We start from the raw sequence: 18,001 nt of genomic DNA, 5'->3' as shown, positions 1-18,001 counted from the left end.
TATTGCTCAAAAATTGGCATATTTTACTTTTGAAACTAGATCATATTGCTATAGCCACACACAGAAGAGGGAATGGTGTTTTTAGAACTCTGTTTCTTGCTTATCGATACAAAGGTCGTTGCCATGGAGATCTCACACTCTCTGGAGAGAATGTGGTCATGGTCATAAGCATATCACAACCCACCCGGTTTGGAGAGCCCCTCTGAAAGGGATTTCCTTCTGTCGAAGTTATTTGAGGTAACAAAATAGAGAGTTTAATGTTTGCAGCTCAGATTTGCATACATTTGGTTACTGCACTTATTGATTATAGTTAGAAGCAATTAATTTATAGTAATATTTTGGGGTTTCTTTAGCAATGAGTCTTATTACTTTTTAATTATTCCATAAATGTATTTTCAAACAGAAAGACCCTTTATTTGTATTTATGTGACAAGCCCATCCAACCAGAAGTCATGTTTTTCGGTATTTGAGGTTTTTCCAAATTTCAGTGTCTGCTCTTAAGCATATGGAGCTCTGGTGGCGTACACAGAGGCAGTGCTGGTGAAACAGGACTGATACATTCAGAGCTCCTGGAAGAGTAAAGTGAGCTCACTGTCAGTAGTTCTGAGTCTGAAAATGCTCAGAGCGCATAGCGATGTGTGAACACTGTGTTTACAGGACGGAGACTGCACATTTGCTCTGCAGCTGTGTCTAACGGTTATCAGTTTGGCATGCAGCACGATTGTTTTGGAGGGAGAATAGACACTTCTGATCCCTTTTGGCAGTGCTGCAGTAACGAAAGTACCTACTGCTGGAGTGAGTCATCTGAACTTAATTAGATTTGCTATATAATTAGCATTTGAGGGAATCTTGGGAAAGGCCTTGTGGGTTAGTGATTTGTTATGTCAAATGTAAGAGTGCTCATTTGGGGGACTGGGAACTGAAAATGAAGAAATTCTGATGCATTGTAAATCCGAGGCATTATATCCATCTATAATTTTGTAAATGAGCTTTTAAAAGTGATACTTTCGTGGGGATGGCTGGAATTCCTGACCCAGACAACTGGGACCTGTTTGCTTTCATGCATGGGTATGGATTCTTGTACATGCGTGGTGTCCACTTGATGGCACTTAAGTGTATGCAACTAGCTTTCCACCTCTAATGAGTGCCCGCATCTCCTTAATAAACACCCTGCATCAGCTGTGGGGGCTGTGCCCATAAGTGTACATTGAAACTGGCATATGTGGTTTGAGACAGGTAGACCTTATGCTGCCTTTAAATTTACATGTAACTTAAGCATAATGTAATTACCATGGCCTGCTCTATTGTCTGGTTTTTTTTTTTTTAATTGCAGAAGGGAATTTAATGCCCAAAAGACATTTATTAAAATACTTTAGAAATTTTGTTCTGTAACATTAGAATTTTACAAAATGAGTTAATCATGGAGAAAAGCTATAAAATGTTTGTGGTGAGAAGATTAAATTTCATACTCCCATTTAAGTTACATGGATAAAACTTATAAGCTGTGCTTATTTAAAATATTTCTTTAGCTTATCAAAAAGTTGTCATATTTCAATGAACATATGTATTTACATAAATTCATCTAGATTGTACCATAGGAAAATAAATGAAAGGGATCAAGTTCCTTCTTTTACTTTTCATTTTCTAGTGAAGTTCTTCAGTGACTTAAATTTATAATAGAAAAAAAGCAAAATTAATAAAAGCAAAATTACAACCTACCATAATAGACCATTTAGGTCTTCATGAAGTTGAAAAATCAGCTTAGCACATGCCCTGCACTAAAGCAAGCTGCTATGAATTACATGGTTCTTGCCTGAGAATCACTGCTATTTTACCATGACTTACAGAGTAAAGTCTCCCATTTAGGATGGTCTCATTTAAAAAAATATTTATTTATAAGCAGAGAGATACAGGCAGAGAAAGTGTGTGTTTGTGTGTGTGTGTGTGTGTGTGTGTGTGTGTACACATGCCAGGGCCTCTAGCCACTGCAAATGAACTGTAGATGAACTTTGTACATCTGGCTTATGTAGATACTGGGGAATTGAACCCAGGTTGTTAGGCTTTGCAGGCAAGCACCTTAATTGCTGAGCCATCTCTCCAGCACCATAGGATGGTCTCTTAATTATAGTTGGTGTTCAATAAATATGTGCACATAAAAAATTAATCCCCTAGTACATACTCTTCATCTTCCCCCCAAATATTGGAAATCCATAGACCTGTAAGACCAAGCTTCACTTGCTGTCATTCTAGAGTGCCACCTCTTCCCCAGTGCCCCAGTCCTCTTCCCCACAACAGGGCTGAACTGCTCACCTTCTTATTAAGGTTTTGCAGAACCCTGTGTCAGACTTGAGATGAACAGCCAGTCTCGTTCACAGGTGTAGTGGTAACAGTGACTACAGAATCAACTTGTATCCAAGTAAGACTCTTGGCACTTTTAAATCTACAAGTCTTTTGTGGTACCCTTGAGATTGGCTATGACCTCTGGTGCAAATTATCAATGCTGTGTGTATGCCAGTGTGATTTTGGCTCCTCAGTTCACCTCTCCCAGCCTTACTTGTCACTGCCACATAGAGTTGTTGAAAGGATTCAGTGAGACTGTAAGGATGTATCAAGTAAGAGTATCTGTTTCTGTTTAGGCTGGGTAGTACTGAGTGAGGTTTTGCTTCTCTGTATGCTCACACGTCAATCACATTTCTTTGAACCCTTACACACACAGACAACTACATTTTCCCCATATTCCTGCATGTTGTTTCTCTGGCTGTTCACTGTTGTATTGAATAGATACCAGGTTGTTGCTGTCATGTGTGTCTACATACATCATTAGCTTTGGTGGAGGTCAGATGTTTAAACCCCTGTGGTCTCTAGGGAATTAGTACTGTCTGTGCTTAACCTCTGGTTCTTCACTGAGGGTTCTGATAGAACTTAGGTAATTTTGCCCCAAGTAAGTAGATTTTTAAAAAGCGGTAAGTAAATGCTGTGATCCATCTAAAGAAAATAAGTGAATATCACCCTTTATATGAACTGCATACTTAGCTTACCAGAAGTTATTAACTAAAAGCACCTTTCTTTGGAAACTACTGCTTCCATATTTTTACATTTAAGGACAAAGGCATCCAGATCCAGTAGCCCTTTGTTAGTGGCTCTGTGGTTTTATCATATTCATTAGAAATTTGTCTGCATGGAGCAAAAGTACAGACTTTGTAAGAATAGGTGCAGAATCGAATGGGTCTTATCAGCATACCATTTTTTCAATTATGAGGGTAAAAAATGAGATGTGTTTTCCTACTAATGTTAAACTGTCCCCTGATTCTGGAAATTCACACATGAAAACGTGTGTATGCAAATTCATAGACATTCAGCCTGAAAACCTTCTTAGGAAGAGATACCAGCCACTTTGGAAGGCAGAGACATATGAAAATACAGTAGAGAAAATATATTTTAGAATCTGCATTTTATTTGATTGGATACTGGCAGCCATTGTAATTGCTAGGTTTGTATTAATGAACAGGCCAAAAGTGTATTAACAGCCATCTGCATATACATGAGACCATGACAAGCTTTTTTTCTTAACTAGGTCACACATTCCTATCACAAACTTGTTTTTTTTTTTAATGTGTTTAGTCATTAAACTTTAGAAGTACAAAGATAAATTTATTAGCAGGAGGATGAACTAACAAAGAATATGGGAGGGGGTGAACTTTTCATTAGATCTCCCTGATAATACATAATAGCATACATTTATTTCTTCTACATTTTATTGATAAAGTTGTGGTAATCTATTGACCAGAATTAAACTGCTGAAAAGTAAGTTGCTCTAAGTTATTCACCCAAATCATTAATGGCGGTATTGCTGTGGTAACCCAGAATTAGCTCTTTAAAAAGGATGTTTAATTTCATAAAAAAATTGGCAACATCTCTTGGCATTATGCATACATAGTAAAGTGGTCACCCTTTTGCCTTTTCTATGTTAAGTTTTGACATTCTTTTAAATATAAAAAATATAAACATATTTTAAAAATTAAATTTAACATATTTAAAGAAAAGGAAAAGAGTTTTATCATGAGTATAATTCTCAAAATAATAATTTAGACATTTCAAAATTCAGTTTCTCAGACATTTTAGAGAGATGGTGACAAAGAAATTGCTACATATTTTTTTAGTTTCAGTTTATAATTAGCTTTGAAACTTAAAAAAACAAAAAACAGGTTGCAAAATAGGGGCAGTGACACATCCTAATAGAAATCTTACATGGTTTCAGTTACTTAAATCCTATAACAATATACTTTATTTGTCGCTTTAGCTAGGACTGATTCCTGCCTTTTGAACAGTATTTAGTGGTATTAGACTGCGACACGAAGAATTTTGTGAAAAAACATGCAGAAAGGCTGAATGTTTTGTAGGGTCACCAAAAGTTACTTTTCAGGAGGATTTAAAATTTCCTGGTGCCAAACAAACCGGAAGTCCTACCTTATGGTGGATGCTGTGCTCCTGATGTGACCCGAGCTGCAAGCTGCTTATGTTTGTCATTACGCGTCCACGTTCTAAGGAAATTCCACTTTCCAACATCACGGCTGGCTGTCGTAGCTCCATGCTTTCTTCTATAGGAATAATTTGAACTATAAAATTTGAGAAGCTTCAGCGTCTGGAAATTTGAGAGCATTGCCTCCCCCCTTTCCTGAATATAACATTTTAACAAAAGCATTATATCCCAGTGCAGTGTAGATGTCAAAGCTTGTGCACAGTGTAGCTTCACTTTAGACTTTGACAGTTTAAAGCCCCAGAAATCTTCAGAGCCTCATGGAAATAAAATGTATTGTGGGCAGTAATAATGAGGAACCTAACTTATAGTCATTGTTTCTTACATTGCTGTTCAGTTGAAAATAGTGAGAGGTGCAGGTTCAGGACTGGGGTGGGAGAGGACTTCAGAAACAGAACCAAACCTTGACCGGCTCTACCTGTGAAGTCAAACCTGCATCAGGGAGGCACTAATTTTAAGTGTTTGTGTTTGCTAATTTAAGACTTACGAAAGTTGAAGTCAATCCATATTTTAAAATATGTTGAGGGTAGGAACTGGGTTACAACAGTGTGACATGGTTTTGTTTAAGTAATTTTAGGTAAGATTACAAATGACGGAAATAAGTTGTCACTTCCTTACTTGCACTGATTTCTCATTTTAGTACTACAATTTATAATGCTAGCTTTAGGAAATAACAAACTTTGAAGCACTGATTTATTGTTACATTTTGCTTTTAAATTTTTTTAAAAAAGATAATACACAAAGATTCATCAATATATTTATGTTAAGGTATGTTCATATTCTGAAAGGACTTGAGTTTGAACCCTATAACATTTCTATGTCTGTAATGTCGTTCTCCAACTTTGCTTTAGATGCTTGACTTGACGGCATCCAGGAAAATCTATGTGAATCAGAAATAAGATTTCCTTCTAACATCAGAAAATAAGCTTCAATTTTTAGATGGAATCTGAATTTACATAAAAATCCTAATTTGGGATCCCATTATATTTCCTAACTAACTGAAAGAAATCTTGAAAATAAATCATACCAAATTACCAATAATTTGCATCAAAGGGGAAGAAATGGAATCTTTTGAAAGCCAGCAGACACTAAGGATATTTTGGTGGAGTTAAGTAATAGAGATCTCAGATTTTCATTTCATAAAAATTATGACTTTACACATAGCTTTGCTGAAATATTTTGGCTTAATAATGTTTTCGATTTATCCAAATCTGTATAAAATTATACTGTTCATATACTGTCTCATTTAGTTATATTGTTTCAGTTAAGCTTAAAATGTAACAGACCTTATATCGCCAAGTGTTAGTGGTATGCATCTCATGTGCATAGTATTAGAAAAATAAAACATTCCTGTTCTGTTTAGAGGAGCATCCTATTCATTTGGGGTTAGGTTAGGAAGTCTTGACTACTGAGGAATAACTTTTATAGATCTGGCTACATAATCATTCATATATGTATATATAAAGTTTAAGCTCTTTTAAAAACATGTGATCCATACTGTTTCAAGCATTAGCTTAAATAATTGTAACACCATACATTGGTAGAATTATATTCATTTAATTCAGTAATGAAATTAATTTGGGGTTTCTGGCATACTGCTTTTGCAGGTTTCTGTGACTCATTGGCTGAGAAAGTGTGATTCAAGACACTAGGATCATTTTTTCTCATCTGCTAAAACTCATGTTTTGACTACGGGCAAGTTTTCATGGCAGATTTAAAACAAATATTCTGTGATAATATTTGGAAGCTGGGTGATGTCTTTCCTTACATAACTAGGACTAGTAGAAGTATTTAAGTTCATGGACTTTAAAGCTATCGAATAGACAATTTTTTAATACAAGTGTTTTTCTAATTTTTTTTGTTGTTTAACTCTTGATTGCTAACTATGACCTCTAGACAACTTACTGCATTTTCTGTTGTTTTATTCATTGAACAATTAACAAGAACTAATTAGTGACAGAATTTAAGTTTTAAAGTAAGCATATTCACAAATCATTAAAAGCTATTTCTCAATATAGTCTAGAGAAATGATAATCCTTTGATTTATTTGTATTTCTCAAAACTCATAATTACATTCATTGTTTAATTTATGCTCACTCCAACTAAAATATATTCTCATAGTTTAAAGTGTTATAGTGGCATGATAAGTAACATTAAATGTCTGTAAACACTGGATATTCTGTTGGCAAAGTAAATTAAAAATCTTATTTTTTAGTTTTTCTTTAAAATTAAACTGTGCGGTGATACACCCTTTTGTAGAGACAGAAAGTCCTGGTCAGATAACCCTACAAGCAACATATGCCTGTTTTGAATTGTAATGTGTTTCTCATTATAGCCCCATTTTCCCGACATTGCAGTCAATGCATAGTAACATCCTTAGCAGTTGTTCAGCAATCCTGTCAGCCTGCACCAGCAAGCCAGCTATAAGGAACCAGAGCATACACAGACAAGACCTGCCACTTTCTACCCTCACTCTGAGCTGTTTCCCTCACTGCTTTCCCACTCATGATCATATAGCCTCTTGCACAATGGGCTGTATCCAACTTTCTGTCACAAGAGGAACTGAGTAAAAATTATTCCAGAATTCTTCATAGAAGGAAACATGAGCCTGGAATAACCTTGAAGTGAAGGACAGACAAAAAAGCAAATATTTGCTTTAAGGACACCCCAAATGTATTTATTTTTGACTGTTTTCCAGGGTGCAGTCTTTATGACATGCTTTTACCATTGGACTCTCACTCATAAGTTTTTGTAACTGGACACATAGCTTTCTGTAGTATCACTACATGGAAAATATGTTGTTTTGGTGTATGTGGTTGTTTTAACCATTTCTTGAGCTTTTGACTTACTTATCTAGCTCTTCCATTTGTCATTGCCTTTCCAGCACTTGACAGTTAGTGCCAAGGCCCCCTGCTCCCCACCAGGGGGCAGCACCAGACCCTACCTTGCCCTGTGGTCTGGGCGCTCTAGACCATGGTTCTGCTTAGTGGTCTCCATTCTTCTTGATGTAGCACTTAAATATTTTTGGTGTTTTCTCACAAATTGTAAGACTTTGTAAGTGCTCAACAAGAAGTAGCTATTTAGGCCTTGTGCTGTAAGGGATGCTATTTCTCATGTTTTAATGTTCTGCATATTTGAATCATCTTCATTGACTTTGTTATACTTTTCAAGTACTATGTTATTATAGATAGATGATTTCTTTAACTTGGAAAAATCTTAAGAGGAAAACAGAAATCTAGCCATTGTTGAGCGCTGTAACATGTCAAGCATGGAACCAAATACTTTTCACATGTGACCCTACAGTCTAAATATGTAAATAGTCAAGAGACTTAAAAAACAGTAGAAACATTGATTAATGCAAACTTTAAGTACTTTTTTTTTTTTTTTTTTTTTTTTTTAATATTTTAAGTAGAGGATTGGCGAAGTAAAATTACAGTAGGATAAAGATTCCCTTCAGGTAGAATTCCATATTCCATGCTCTGTTGATTATGTTATGCAACAAAAACTTTTTAAAAATTTGATGAGGTTGTTGGATGCCATAGCATAGAACGCCTTGAAGCAGTTATGTCCATGATGTACCTTTTGTGACATTGTGACAGGAAAATTGTGGCTGAGGGGCTTCAAATTTTAAAGGGGAAAATGATGTTACACATTGGGAAGTCTTAGGGGTTTAGTAAATGCCTTAACATATGTGCATTTACATAAAAATACATAATGGACAACATATATTACTATTCTTTTGCCAAAACAAAATATCTGAAAATTTTTAGAGAATGGAAGTTTATATGACTTTCGGAACTGGGAAGTCCAGATGCATTGTATCAGCATTGTTCTGGTATTTGGTGACTGCGTCTTGCTACATTATAACATAGTGGAGGGCATCATGGCTGGACCTTCCAGCTATACCAGTTGGGGGGCTATGGTGGAGTTATGGGGTTATCCATGGCCTCATCTAACCCTAATTTCCCTTAGAAGCTCCCCTTCCAAATACTGATGGCATATGAGGTAGGGAAATAAGCTTCCAACCTAGGATCTTCTAGGGAATACATTCAAACAATTATAGTTTAAAAATCTCAGTAATATTTTATTTATCTTAAACTATAATGGAACCAATTCCACTAATTTGTATATATTCTCTTTTGCTCACCAAAAAATGTAAAAATGTGAAGAATCTGTCTCCTATGACTTCAGTAATATTTTATTTTATAAAAACAAAAACATAAATTTATATTGTTTATTATAGAAATCAGGCAAATGAAGCTAATTTATTTGCCTGTATCCTTGATTGTAGTATTTTGGAAATTTTTCCCATTGCCTGTTTCCTCTTTTGGCTGTTATCTGCATTGCAATCCAGATGGCTAATATGTAAACAACTGGAGTAATGCTTACTGAGATCATTTAGTATGGCTCAGGAGGGTCCCAGTCCCAGCACCATCTGTTTTTCGCTCTGGGCGCTGCCTCATGTGTAAGCTTGTGCTTTCAGTTTCTTTATATGTGCCATGGCCTCCATCCTCCTCCTGTTATGCACAAGAGGCTTTTAAGACTGGAATTACCCAGTATACCTCTTGAGGCCTTGACCTTGTCAAGTTTAGCCTCATTTTTCTTCTTATTATCTCTATTCTCAAAAGTAATCCATCTGCTGGGTATGGTGGTGCATGCCTTTATTCTCAGCATTCAGGAGACAGAAGTAGGAGGATTGCTGTGAGTTCGAAGCCAGCCTGGAACTACAGAATGAGTTTCAGGTCAGCCTGGTCTAGAGGACTGAGACTTTGCTTTGATAAAACAAAACAGACCAAAACAACAACAAAAGTAACCATCTAAATTTGCAGAGGAGAGATAAGACCAATCAGACCTGTGTCAGGACTGATTCTTCCCTGGCTATACAAGCCACTGTTTGACCTTGGGCAAGTTCCAGTCTGTTTCTTCAGTCATGGCGTAAACTCATTTAGCACAGTTGCCTGGCACAGCATCAGCACTGCTTACCACTGGAATTAATATATTTTAGGGGAAAAAATCCGAGGTAAAAAAAGACAAGTTCATAAGCAAATGCACATGTCATTTTAGAACTTCCCATGTGTCTTCTAGGAGGACCATGCTCTGACTGTGTGTGTAGTTATTTCTGCATGGAACTTGCCTTCACTTTTGGTTATTCTCATTGGATTTTGGCTGAAAATTTGGGTCCTGGGTACCTGGTGAAGAGTTTACTTGGGCTTCTGTGTGGTTGTTTGTCGCTACTGGTTAAGTTAAACTATGATGTCATGGCCATAACTTTCATTGTTCTATATGTGTGGATTCAGTCTACACACTCCAGTCTTTGTCTCAATGCTCACTTCTAGGCCTGTCACAGATTCCACGTATAATCCTCCCAACAGCCTTGTGGACTAAGCCACTATTTACTTTCTTCTGGTGTGCACTTAACTATTTCTGAATCACATGCCATCACATCTAGTTTTTTAAAACATGAGTGTACTTAGGCCACAAGTAAACATATGAATATGATTAATTAACATTGTCTTAAAAATTTAGGACACATGGTTGCTATAGTTACAACATTATGTTGAGAGAGGTTGACTTTTGAGGGATTGATTTCATACAATTTCCAATTAGATTCAAGTCTGTCTCTCTCTCTGTGGGGATGGAGGGGTGTATGTGCACACGTGTACACACAACTTCTGTATGGAAAGAATGATGCTGAGCAGAGCTGCCTGTTTAGGCAGTAGATTTCAGCAATGTACTCATGCACAGATCATCTGCTTGTGAACCAGTTCAGTAAAGCTGCCTGACTGACCCAAACATCATATTTCCAGTCGCTTTAAAGTGAATTTTAGCTGAGGTTCATGGAAGAAATAACTTAAAGCTCTTTATTAATATAGTTTAGCTAGCAGAATATTAGAATTTCATACTGTTTCAGCTGTTCAGGGTCTACCCTCATAACATTGAAAATCTGTTCATAGTCTTGCATATCCTTGAATTATCTTCCATGATTTTATATGCTTAGACATGCGTAAAATCACAAATCTATATAATATAAAATAGATACTTTACTCACACAAAATTGATTCTTCACTTATCCTTTGGTTTAATGGTCACCTTGCCATTCATGGCCTCAAACACGAAGTTCTTTGAGTGACCTAGCAGCTGGTGGTCTCTTTGCTGGTGCAAACCTAGATGTCCTCCTGGAGAAGGTGCAGCTCATTCTTGAGGAGTTTGGAGAGAGCTGTTTGGAAAGCATCTAGGTTGACAATGGCAATCTGTATGCTAAAGGGAGTGTCTTTAATAAACACCAATAAGTCACTTTGTGGTAGTCTTTTGAAAGAATTATATTTTGTAACAGGTATAAAATTAGAGGCATGTAAATATTTTGCCTTTGCTTCTCAGTATTTTTTCCCTGTCCACAGTAATTTGTTTATAAACCATGTAGTATCCAAACTAGTTGGAAAAACCTACTGTATCAACTAAGAAATAAGGTTAATCCCAAATCTTTAAAAAAATTACTTCTTACAGTGAAAAACAGTACACCCAGTTTGTTACCTCATTTTGGCTTCTTAGTAGTGGACTCTTCTCAGAGGCTCTTCAACCTGTATGGATTCAGAGTTCTAAAGCTGCCATGGAGATTTCCCATTGCTGGGGTTCATGGGCCCAAGGATAGGCCTGTACCCACCCATCCTCTCCCTGGAGCTAGCATGTTCTGTGTGTATGCCCTTTCTGCACCAATTACCTTGGCACTGGAAAAACAATAGCACATAGGAAGACATTGAGCACAAGGCATCAGGATATCTTCATGGAAAAATATTTGTCTGAATGAAAATTTAAAAATCGTATAGTATGTAAGAAAATTAAGGCTTTCTCCAATATTTGTGAATTAAGTAATATATAGACATATGAATTTAAGGCCAAAGATTTTATTTCAGGTAAGAGCAGTATGTGTTGAAAGTAATACTGCTTTCCTGCTCGCTAGTTTCATGAATCTCTTTTATCTTCAAAATATTAAATTTGATTTTATATAACAATTTTCTCTATGAAAATGATTTGTATCCTGTAGGAGCTAGAATTTTACATGTTTGAAGCAGATCTCTGTCATCATGGACCCACCCAGGAGACATAATCTGGCTACTGCCATGGGCCATGCAAGATAGCACTGTGGGAGCTCAGGGCAGAAGTGCCTTTGTCAGCTATAGTACACAGTTGATGAAATGCAGTCCAGGAAGGCTTCCCAGAGGAGGTGACATGTAAGGTCATATATGAGAGATGACCACACATCAGTCAGGCAGAGGGCAATGGGCTAGAGACCAACAGTGTCTGCAGAAACCTGGCAGAGAGAGAGAGAGAGACCCCCAAGTAGCTAATGGATGTTTAGTCTGGCTGGAACATAGTAGAATCAGAGATATATTCATGAGAGTAATAGTGTTCCTTTTATAAAATTTGAAAAGCTATTAAGAAATGAGAGGAAGCATGAATCATCACTAACTTCAACTAGCTGCAATCTGGACTGGGGACATTTTGTTGTATTGTCATGCCTTTTGTTTATATTTACAGAAAGCATGACTGATTGGTGCAATCTTAGTTTGACATAAGTGGTAGACATATATATAGGCATAAAGTATATATACTTGTACAAAAGTCTTTTAGGCAGGCTAATCATTGCCTTTTAAATTATAATGTACTTAAATATCTTGACATCCATAGATATAATTGCATTTTTAGCAGTTGAGTTATTTTAAGTTGAAATGCTTTATTTCTGTGAATGAAAACATATTAACATCAACTGTCTCTTCTGCAGGAAGAATGTTTCTTGAACCTCGAAGCTCCTATATCCAGAGTATGTGGTTATGACACTCCATTTCCTCACATTTTTGAGCCATTTTACATCCCAGACAAGTGGAAGTGCTATGATGCCCTTCGGAAAATGATCAACTATTAATTCCAGGGGTAGGTGCTTTCTCTCTGTAGAAAGTTGATGTCTGGGACCAGCAGCCACCAGTATCTTATATTCTGGCAAACAGCAACTTCTAGAAGGAAATGCAGAGGTAGGAGGAAGGATCTAAGTTTGAGGCCAGCCTGAGGCTAATAGTGAATTTCAGGTCAGCCTGAGCTACAGTGAGACCCTACCTAGAAAAAAAAAAAAAAGAGAGACAATGAAACATGCCAAACATATGTATAATTAAGTAAGTCATTACTTGGGGTGTTAGTACAAAGTAGACAAGTAAGATAAACACCTTGTAATAACATTGTTCCAACTTTTACCCTCATCTCTGTGTATTTTTCCCACTGCTTAAGTCATTCGTGAATAGGGATAACTTCGTTTATTTAAAAATTGCCCCTCAAGTATCACTAACTTAGACTCTAGTTGTTTCTTATATGATTCCTAACATTCTGATAGTTTACCTTTATGTTACCTGAAAAAAAATTTCTTTGAGTCAAAATTCTTTAATGTATGTATATAAATATAAACATTTTACTAGGGAAACAAATAAATGAAACAAACACCCCCCACCAGCTTTACTACCATTTCCAATTTTTTTAAATTATATATATTTTTTAATTTATTTGAGAGCGACAGACACAGAGAGAAAGACAGATAGAGGGAGAAAGAGAGAATGGGCGCGCCAGGGCTTCCAGCCTCTGCAAACGAACTCCAGACGCGTGCGCCCCCTTGTGCATCTGGCTAACATGGGACCTGGGGAACCAAGCCTCGAACCGGGGTCCTTAGGCTTCACAGGCAAGCGCTTAACCGCTAAGCCATCTCTCCAGCCCCAATTTTTTTTTTTTTTTTTTTTTTTTGGCAAATGAATGTTTTTGCTTTTTTTGAAAAAACTATTTCTTTATGTGAATATGTGTGTGTAGGGGCACCGGGCATGCCAGGATCTCTTGCCAACACAGATGAATCCTGAGATATATGGCACCCCTGTACATCTAGCTTTACATGAGTGATGGGGAATTGGACCCAGGCCCACAAGTAAGCACCCCTTTATCCATGGAGCCATTTCCTCAGCCCTCTAAAGATGGCCTCTTGGTGGCATGAACTTGTTATGTTTTGAAACAAGGTCTCTGTAGCTCGGGCTGGCCTCAGACTAATTCATTATTTTCCTGCCTGCCTCCAAAGTGCTTGGATATTGTGTGCCACCATACCCAGCTTGTGAATATTTTAAAATATTGGATAACGAATATTTACTCATGATTTTTGCTCCACCAGTAGTGCTAATCTAGCAAAAAATGAACACCATTAAGAATTACTTGGTTTTCAGTATTTATGTAGATGTTGCTGTCATTAAATTCCTGGTTTTGAAGTGTTTCAAAGTTTGGAGATTGGATTAGATGCTTTGTATTTTAATATCTAAGTTGTAACAAATGATAATGTATTTTGAAGTCCCATGATTTTTTTTCAAAACTAAAAGAAGATTAAGCTCTGAATAGTAGCACCGTCTATATGCTGTTTACTGATAGGATAATTCTTAAATTTTTAAAAATATTTTATTTATTTATTTATTTGAGAGAGAGAGAGAGAGAGAGTGAGAGAAGCAGAGAGAGATTGAGAATGGGCGTGCCAGGGTCTCCAGCTACTGCAACTGAACTCCAGGTACATGTGCCATCTTGTACATCTGGTTTTATGTGCTTACTGGGGAATTGAACCTGGGTCCTTTTGCTTTACAGGCAGGCACCTTAACCACTAAGCTGTCTCTCCAGCCCTAATTCTTAAATTCTGTAAATGAGTTTAAAAAGTTAGCTCATGGCAAGTCAGAATTAGAGAGTTTAATATTTGCGCAAATAGAGATAATACCTCATCTGTCACCATGCTACCATAGTCTCTATACTTTTACAGTTGTGTTCCATAACAGGTGTCAGGGGTGTTGGGCCATATAGCCAAGTAGATATAGTGGCTGTATTTCCAATGTCCTTTTTTCTTAAAATGTTTTATTTATTTATTTACTTGTGGTAGAGAAAGAGGCAGAGAGAGAAAAAGGGAGAGAGAGAAAAAGAATGGGCGCACCTGAGCCTCCAGCCACTGCAAACGAATTCTAGACACGTGTGCTCCCTTGTGCATCTCACTGATGTGGGTACTGGGGAATCGAACCTGGGTCCTTAGGCTTTACAGGCAAGTGCCTTAACTACTATACCAACTCCCTAGCCCCGATGTTATCTTTTAAAAAAATTCATTTATTTGCAAAAGACACACAGAGAAAGAGGCAGACAGAATGAGTATGGGCACCACTTTGTGTATCTGGCTCTGGGTACTGAGGAATCAAACCCAGGTCATCAGGCTATCAAGCTTTGCAAACAAATGTCTTTAACCTCTGAGCCATCTCTCCAGCCCTGACAAACTTTTTCTTTAAGAGCTTAATAGTAAATATTTTAAGCGCCTTAGGTACACATAGTCTCTGCTATATATTCATTAGATTTCATTTTGCTTACAACTTTCGTGAGTATTAAAAAACAAAACAAAACAAAACCTAATACTGGTGGAAGCAATGAACTCCTTCAGGAAGAAGAGACCCTTAGGATAGGTGACAGATCTTTCTCACTTTCCCTCTCTATTGGTTCCCTTCATGGGCCTTGGCACTCAGAGAGTTAAGGCAGTACAGCAGCCACATGCTTTGTTCCTAATTTTAAAGTATTTTGATATTGATTTATAAATTTGTTTTTAAACATAAGTATTGACACCTGTGCTGAAAATACAGTTGAAGACTAGCTTTTCTGTGCTAAGAATTAAATGCTATTTGATTCTTATATATTAAATGGTACTATTTTCAAAGTTAGACATGCATGTAACTAATAATTTTAATACTTCTTATTTCTTTTACAGAAAAATGGGAAGATTATGTCTAGATATGGAAATATTTTTCTGAATTTTTTTATTTTTTCCTCAAATTTACCTCTTTGAAAACGGTTTTTATGAAATGATCTATCATGGATGGTGGCTGAAGAGCTGCAAACTACTTATTGTACTAATAAAGATGAATTGATGGTTTCCAGTGAGTGTTTCAGAATAACTTTTAAGTGCTCCATGTGTGTGGTGGTCTCAGGGATTGTTTAATGATGACATCTGTAAATACTGGGTGTGGCACAGTTCTGAATAAAGGGAAGTCACATTGCCTTCATGTTTTGTGAGTCTTCTTTCGTTTTGTGAGAAGGATTTTTAACTTGTTAATTTAATTTGAATTAAAGTGAAATATTCACCCTAGGAATGCTGAGTTTTCAAATTTATTATATTGGGTTTAGTTCTCTGTTAAGATGATTTTGTGTGTGTGTGTTGACAAAATTTCTGGAATGTTTTTTTCCAGCCTTTCCTCTTGCTTCAACAAGGTAAAACTGGTTTCTTCTCCAGAGTGGTGGGACAGGGTTATCCTGGAAGTGCCTGTCCTTAAGCACTAACAGCAACAGTGGGTTCTGACGTAAGTGCCTTTTCCTGAGGACATTGCTAGGGCCCTGCCTTACTCTGCCTTCTGTGTGCCTCACACTAGTTGTAGACAGGCTGAAGAGCTTAAGGAACCCTCTGCAGACCCTATCACCTACCTACTCTGGGAGATAGGCGAGTTTGACACTCTTCTCCCCCATGGTCCTAGATGAGGATCCTCTCATGGGCTCTGGTAGAAAGGACCACTGCAAAGCAGAGAAACTGAGTCCTGTTTCCCCTTGCCCATATGCTGAGAAAACTACGTATCACAATATGATTATAGATGCTTGTGCTTCTTTTAAAAAGCTACATGTTATTTTCCCCCCAGCAATTGGAGGAGGTATGCTGGTAGATTGCCAGAGACTTGGAGGCAGAGGAAAGGTACTGTCTATATTCTCGGTCTCAGGCGCTGAACCAATGTGCCAAAGTGTTTGTTAGGAGGAAAGCTGAAGCCCTGCCTTTGTATTGAAAATAGAAAGACCTGTACAGTCCAGGGTGGTAAAAGATGTGGCTTGTCAGCCTCAAGTTTTGGAAGGGTTCAGGGAATCCAGTTGGCTTGCTGAATAGAACATTTGGAGTTTAAGATGCCAAAACTCAGTATGGACCTTGGCTTTACCATTTGTTCTCCTATAGGGAAGTCTGCGTTCACTCGTAGGTCCAGCAGAACAGGAAATGCGCCATCAACCGCACCTTGGCATATGATGCTTCCTCTTGAACATAATGCTACTAGTTGGGATAATCTCTTCAGTTCATAGTATTGATGATTTGTTGAACCTCTATTATGCTGTGGTGTCATTGTATATTTCAGTGCTATTCTTTTCATTGGGTGCTTTGGAATTTCCTCTTAGCCATTTAGACATTTTTTAGGTCAGTTTTAAAAATGACAAGTGAGGATGAGTCTGGGGATAATCTTCACTGGGCGCTGGTGTCGAGGGCATTTGTCTTCTAGTTGGCCCTGCGGTCCTACTTGTACAGCACGTTCCCTGCCCAAATCAACAGTCTGCAATTCATACTCAATCGATAGCTTGAAGCATGCGCATCTACAGAATTGTCAAAACACACACCTTTAATACTAGTACTTGGGAGGCTGATGTAAGAGGATTGCTGTGATTTTAAAAGCAGCCTGAGACTACAATATGAATTCCAGGTCAGCCTGGGGTAGTGTGGGAAACCAACTTGAAAAACAAAAACAAACAAAAAAATTAAGGAAAACAAATGTTTGATATTATGTAAATAAAAAAGATAGCAACAAGAATATACTTCAGATGTTAAATGAATGGGAATCCAGAATCTCCCATCAGCTTTACTTTGTGGCATTAGTCTGCTTTCTGTTTCATGGGTCTAGAATTTAATTTCCCATGATTACCAATTAGTTCTTTTTAAAAACACAATATACGTGTTGTACACAATGCAGTCTTTATGTAACCTAAGTATGCAAACCTATATGCCTTAGTACAGGGAATGATTAGTAAGATGAGAAAATGACCTTGAGTTTTATTTCACACAACCTGGGAGCTCTGTGATGCTCAGGAAGGCCGGCAGGAGGTTCAGCACATGGCGTTTAACGAAGTCCCTCTGTCCTCAGCTGCTTGCAGTGGACATCTATCTTCTAGCTTTTCAGTATCCCTGCCCAAGTGTCTAGTAAGGTCTCCATGTTGCATGTGGTTCTGGAGTCTTGCCAATCCCAGTCTTGTCAACATTTTCACAGAAATGGCCCTGAGCCAGTCTAAGCCAGGTACTTCACAGTAGAAAGCCAAAATACCCATGGTGAAAGCAAAGCTACTTCGTGTCAGCTATGCTCAGGACACTGCATTGTAAGTAGTGACTACCAGACTTCCACTTCTTATTTCACATTAAAATCATCCCAAAGTATTTGCTGGGCACCAAGTTAGATTCTAAGGAGCAAAACACCTTGGATTCAGCAGTGTTAGCCAGCTGGGCACATAGACTGTCAGCTTGAGAAGACACTCCTGAGGAGGAGTGTGCTGGAATTTACAGGGGTATGTGAAGTTTGGTGATCCTAATGTATTCCTCTGGGCCTTCAGGCCTGAAAGGCAATAGATAGTATTCAT

General features: G+C 37.5%; 1 protein-coding gene across 1 annotated transcript in view; it reads left to right on the top strand.

Moving 5' to 3' along the window:
• The window catches only part of Bckdhb (branched chain keto acid dehydrogenase E1 subunit beta), a 196,078-nt gene extending 180,445 nt beyond the window's left edge, over positions 1 to 15,633 (top strand). The window contains exons 10-11 of the mRNA XM_045160364.1: positions 12,318 to 12,466; positions 15,339 to 15,633. Of these exons, the coding sequence (XP_045016299.1) occupies positions 12,318 to 12,458 (141 nt within the window). The 3' untranslated portion in view covers positions 12,459 to 12,466; positions 15,339 to 15,633. The remainder of the gene's footprint in view (positions 1 to 12,317; positions 12,467 to 15,338) is intronic.
• Positions 15,634 to 18,001: the final 2,368 nt, after the last annotated feature.

This window comes from Jaculus jaculus, chromosome 10, assembly GCF_020740685.1.
Source record: "Jaculus jaculus isolate mJacJac1 chromosome 10, mJacJac1.mat.Y.cur, whole genome shotgun sequence".
NCBI lineage: Eukaryota > Metazoa > Chordata > Mammalia > Rodentia > Dipodidae > Jaculus > Jaculus jaculus.
Note: the sequence above shows the minus strand (reverse complement) of the source record. Positions and strands in the feature narration are given on the sequence as shown.